A 3,193-nucleotide genomic window follows, 5' to 3' on the forward strand; every position below is an offset into this window, starting at 1 on the left:
TGTCAGATCCACGACACGTCAGAGAAGCCCACCAACCACTCCAACCGAAACTGTGGGGTGATCAAACAGGCCGGAAAACTCACAACCGAAGACTCGGGCAAAAGCCCATGAAGCAAGGACGATGATGAGCCACACATGCCAAATTGGAGGCCAGAAACACTTCCCTTCCGAGGTCAAGACGGTAAACATGATCTACGCAACCCACATACCGAAGAAGGAGATGAAGCGAGCACTATGGGACATATACTCCATCGAGCCAGTAGCGCTCAAGTTCAATCCATGGTCAGCCTGTCCAATCACATTCGATCGCAGGGACCATCCGACCAGCTTACTCCATGGAGAGTGTGCAGCCTTAGTGCTCGACCCTATCATCGATGGATTCCACCTCACTAGAGTCCTCATGGACAGAGGTAGCAACCATAGTATGATATACGAAGTTACAATGAGGAAATTGGGGATCGACCCGTCAAGGATCAAACCCAGTAACACTACCTTTAAGGGGGTCATTCCGGGAGTGGAGGCCCGATGCACAGGCACCGTAACTCTTGAGGTAGTGTTCGGCTCTCCAGATAACTGCCAGAGCAAGGACTTGATCTTCGACATTGCACCTTTTCGCAGCGGCTATCACGCCCTCCTCCGCCGAACAGTGTTCGCCAAATTCAATGTCGTCCTGCAGTACGTGTACCTCAAGTTGAAGATGCCTGGTCCCTTAGGCGTCATAACTATCAACGGCAACACAGAATGCTCACTTCGAACCGAAGAACAAACTGCGGCCCTAGCGGCCGAAGACCTCACCGACCCAATAGGCCCGGATGCCGACCCGTCGTAAAGGCCGGCAACAATAGTAAACAGGTTCGAACCCGTTCCCCGTCATGGGAACCCGCATGCGTTCACCACAAATAGGGATACGCGCCCCATGGCACGCCCACATTCTTCACGTCCACGTGCCAGAACAACTTCGTACTAAAAATACCATGGGCATCCGTGAGGCATACATTAATAACTCTGAAGTGCATGTTCGGTTAACCCAAACTTTGGAAGTTCCTTGTCTTTGGATGACCTGAGGACCAATTCCAGACACCCCCAAGCATAAAGCTTCATCGGCAGGGTCCTCACCCATCAAGGTCTTATCCAAGGTCCCAACCCCTACCTATCAGAAGCAAAGGCGCAGACATGTAGTAGGGCACAGTGAAGGCTTCGGCTCACGCATCAAGGCCCTGTGTCAACCTTTACTCTGTAAATTTTCTTTTTTTCTTACAAGTACTGCCTTCGCAATTCGAGTTGTACGGTTAGACGTCACAAACCTACGAGAAATAATAGCAATACCATTTATGGTGTTCGGATACTCGCATCTTGCGATTTGTCTATTCCCTTTCCGATTCTCCCCTCGCTCTTCGAACAGCTCGGCATGAAAACACAATCGGTTATATAACCCAGAGCTCAATTTCACTATCAGATTGGCACACCAAGTCCGACACCGCTTACCACTGAGTGTTCGGCGTCCTGGAGATTGCACTATATGCATCAAGTTTCGAACCATGTCTTAGGTCAATAGTTGGGTTGCCCGACTCCTGTGCTTTCCTCTTATGTTCCGCACATTCGGCTAAGAGGGCAAAGAGAGAACCCATGCGATTGTACTTCTGGCTCGTCCGGTCAAGTACCTCTGGAGGAGAAAGCTGAAAATTGACTGTCATGATAAGCATGAACTGATTAGCGATCTGACGACGAGGTTTGACTCCAAAAAATCGTTGGCGATTTCACCGTGTCACACGAATGGTTCGTCTTATCACAAACCACGCGATCGGAAAGGGGTAACCGTTTAGCCCCAAGTACATCACAATACACCGAGGGCTAGTCCTTAGTGCCCACCGTCAAGCTCCTAAGGCTAAGTGAAAGCAATAAAACCGAATAGTCTGATTGCCTAGTTTTTCTCACGCACTACCGCCTCCGGGTACCAAGACGTTGGCTAAGGGTAACAGTGCGGAGAAGAAAACACCCCTCGCGACATTCACCTGGGGGCCGAAGCCGGCGACTAGTAGCTTTCAGATTTAACATACGACTGAATAGGACTCAAAATTAAAATCAGCACAATATAAAACAAGTCCGGCGGACGCATTATAAATCACAAGGTCTAGGTGACACAAAACTTAATACAATCACTCAAATATTACATCTTTCGAACACTGGCCCTCTATCGCCCGCGTGCCATTCATCACATGTGCAAAGTACTGCTCAGGGCGGCGATCACTGGTACAACGACATGCTATACAAACGGTTTTTAATCCCTTTTCGCGATGGCATTTGGAACTGTCGCCAAGTGAGTGTGTGCGGTAGGGGGGTCCTTCCTAAACGACCCAGAAATCGTCGGGGATAGGCCCTCCTGGGACACAGGCTGGGGCCGTGTGCGATCAAGTGAGGCATCAAAACCAATTCATTTCCGTAGGTATGTACATCCCACACGGTGAATCCCAGAAAATCATTTCCGTAGGTATGTACATCCCACACGATGAATCCCAGAAAATCATGTCCGAAGGTATGTACATCCCACACGGTGAATCCTAGAAAAACATTTCCGTAGGTATGTATATCACACACAGTTCTTTGTGTGGAAACGTTTGTGCAAGGTGGCCTAACGCAAACAGTTCGCTGCCGGAAGCCATGTGTGATTGTTAGTTGATCGAACACACCTACTTTCTAGAAACCGTGCGGGTTGTTTGAGTTCATCACCCATGGTGCTGTCTGAGTAACCGTCTGCAACAGAAAACCCCAATAAGCAGGGTAATTAGCGTATTATTGATAATCCATGTACTAATAAAACTTATATTTCTTATAAAACATGCCAGATATTTCATATCCATATAAAAGCAACCAGGATTTCATAATCGAATTACATCAGATAGCTTTGGCACTCAGTTACGCCCATACACAACAGCACCAAGTTTCACATGCACCATCAAAAACCTTTGGAAAGTAGCATCATACATGGTAAATAGACAGATGAATATCATCTGGGAAACTGCAGAAGCGGAAGGCAAATATTGAGCCTTCAGTGATGTTGAATGTCCTTGCAACTTTAGGCCAGTGGCTATGGATAATTGCCCGCCCAACCTTCATCCTCTTCAGCAAGACTTCAATATTGTACCATGGGTGTTGAATGAATACCTTCCTCACCTCTTGACCATGCAGGTGGTTT

The 3,193-nt window shown here is 47.9% G+C and overlaps 1 protein-coding gene across 1 annotated transcript; it reads left to right on the top strand.

Moving 5' to 3' along the window:
- The first annotated feature begins 442 nt into the window (after positions 1 to 442).
- On the top strand, positions 443 to 829 carry LOC141025956 (uncharacterized). Its single transcript, XM_073501888.1, has one exon. The coding sequence runs from the start codon at positions 443 to 445 to the stop codon at positions 827 to 829; it is 387 nt and encodes a 128-aa protein (XP_073357989.1).
- The last annotated feature ends 2,364 nt before the right edge of the window (positions 830 to 3,193 follow it).

The sequence above is a fragment of the Aegilops tauschii genome, chromosome 6 (genome assembly GCF_002575655.3).
Source record: "Aegilops tauschii subsp. strangulata cultivar AL8/78 chromosome 6, Aet v6.0, whole genome shotgun sequence".
In the NCBI taxonomy this organism is placed as follows: Eukaryota; Viridiplantae; Streptophyta; class Magnoliopsida; order Poales; family Poaceae; genus Aegilops; species Aegilops tauschii.

What these genes read in the sequence shown, in the direction of transcription:
- LOC141025956 (XM_073501888.1), top strand. Translation starts at nt 443, where the DNA reads ATGAGGAAATTGGGGATCGACCCGTCAAGGATCAAACCCAGTAACACT.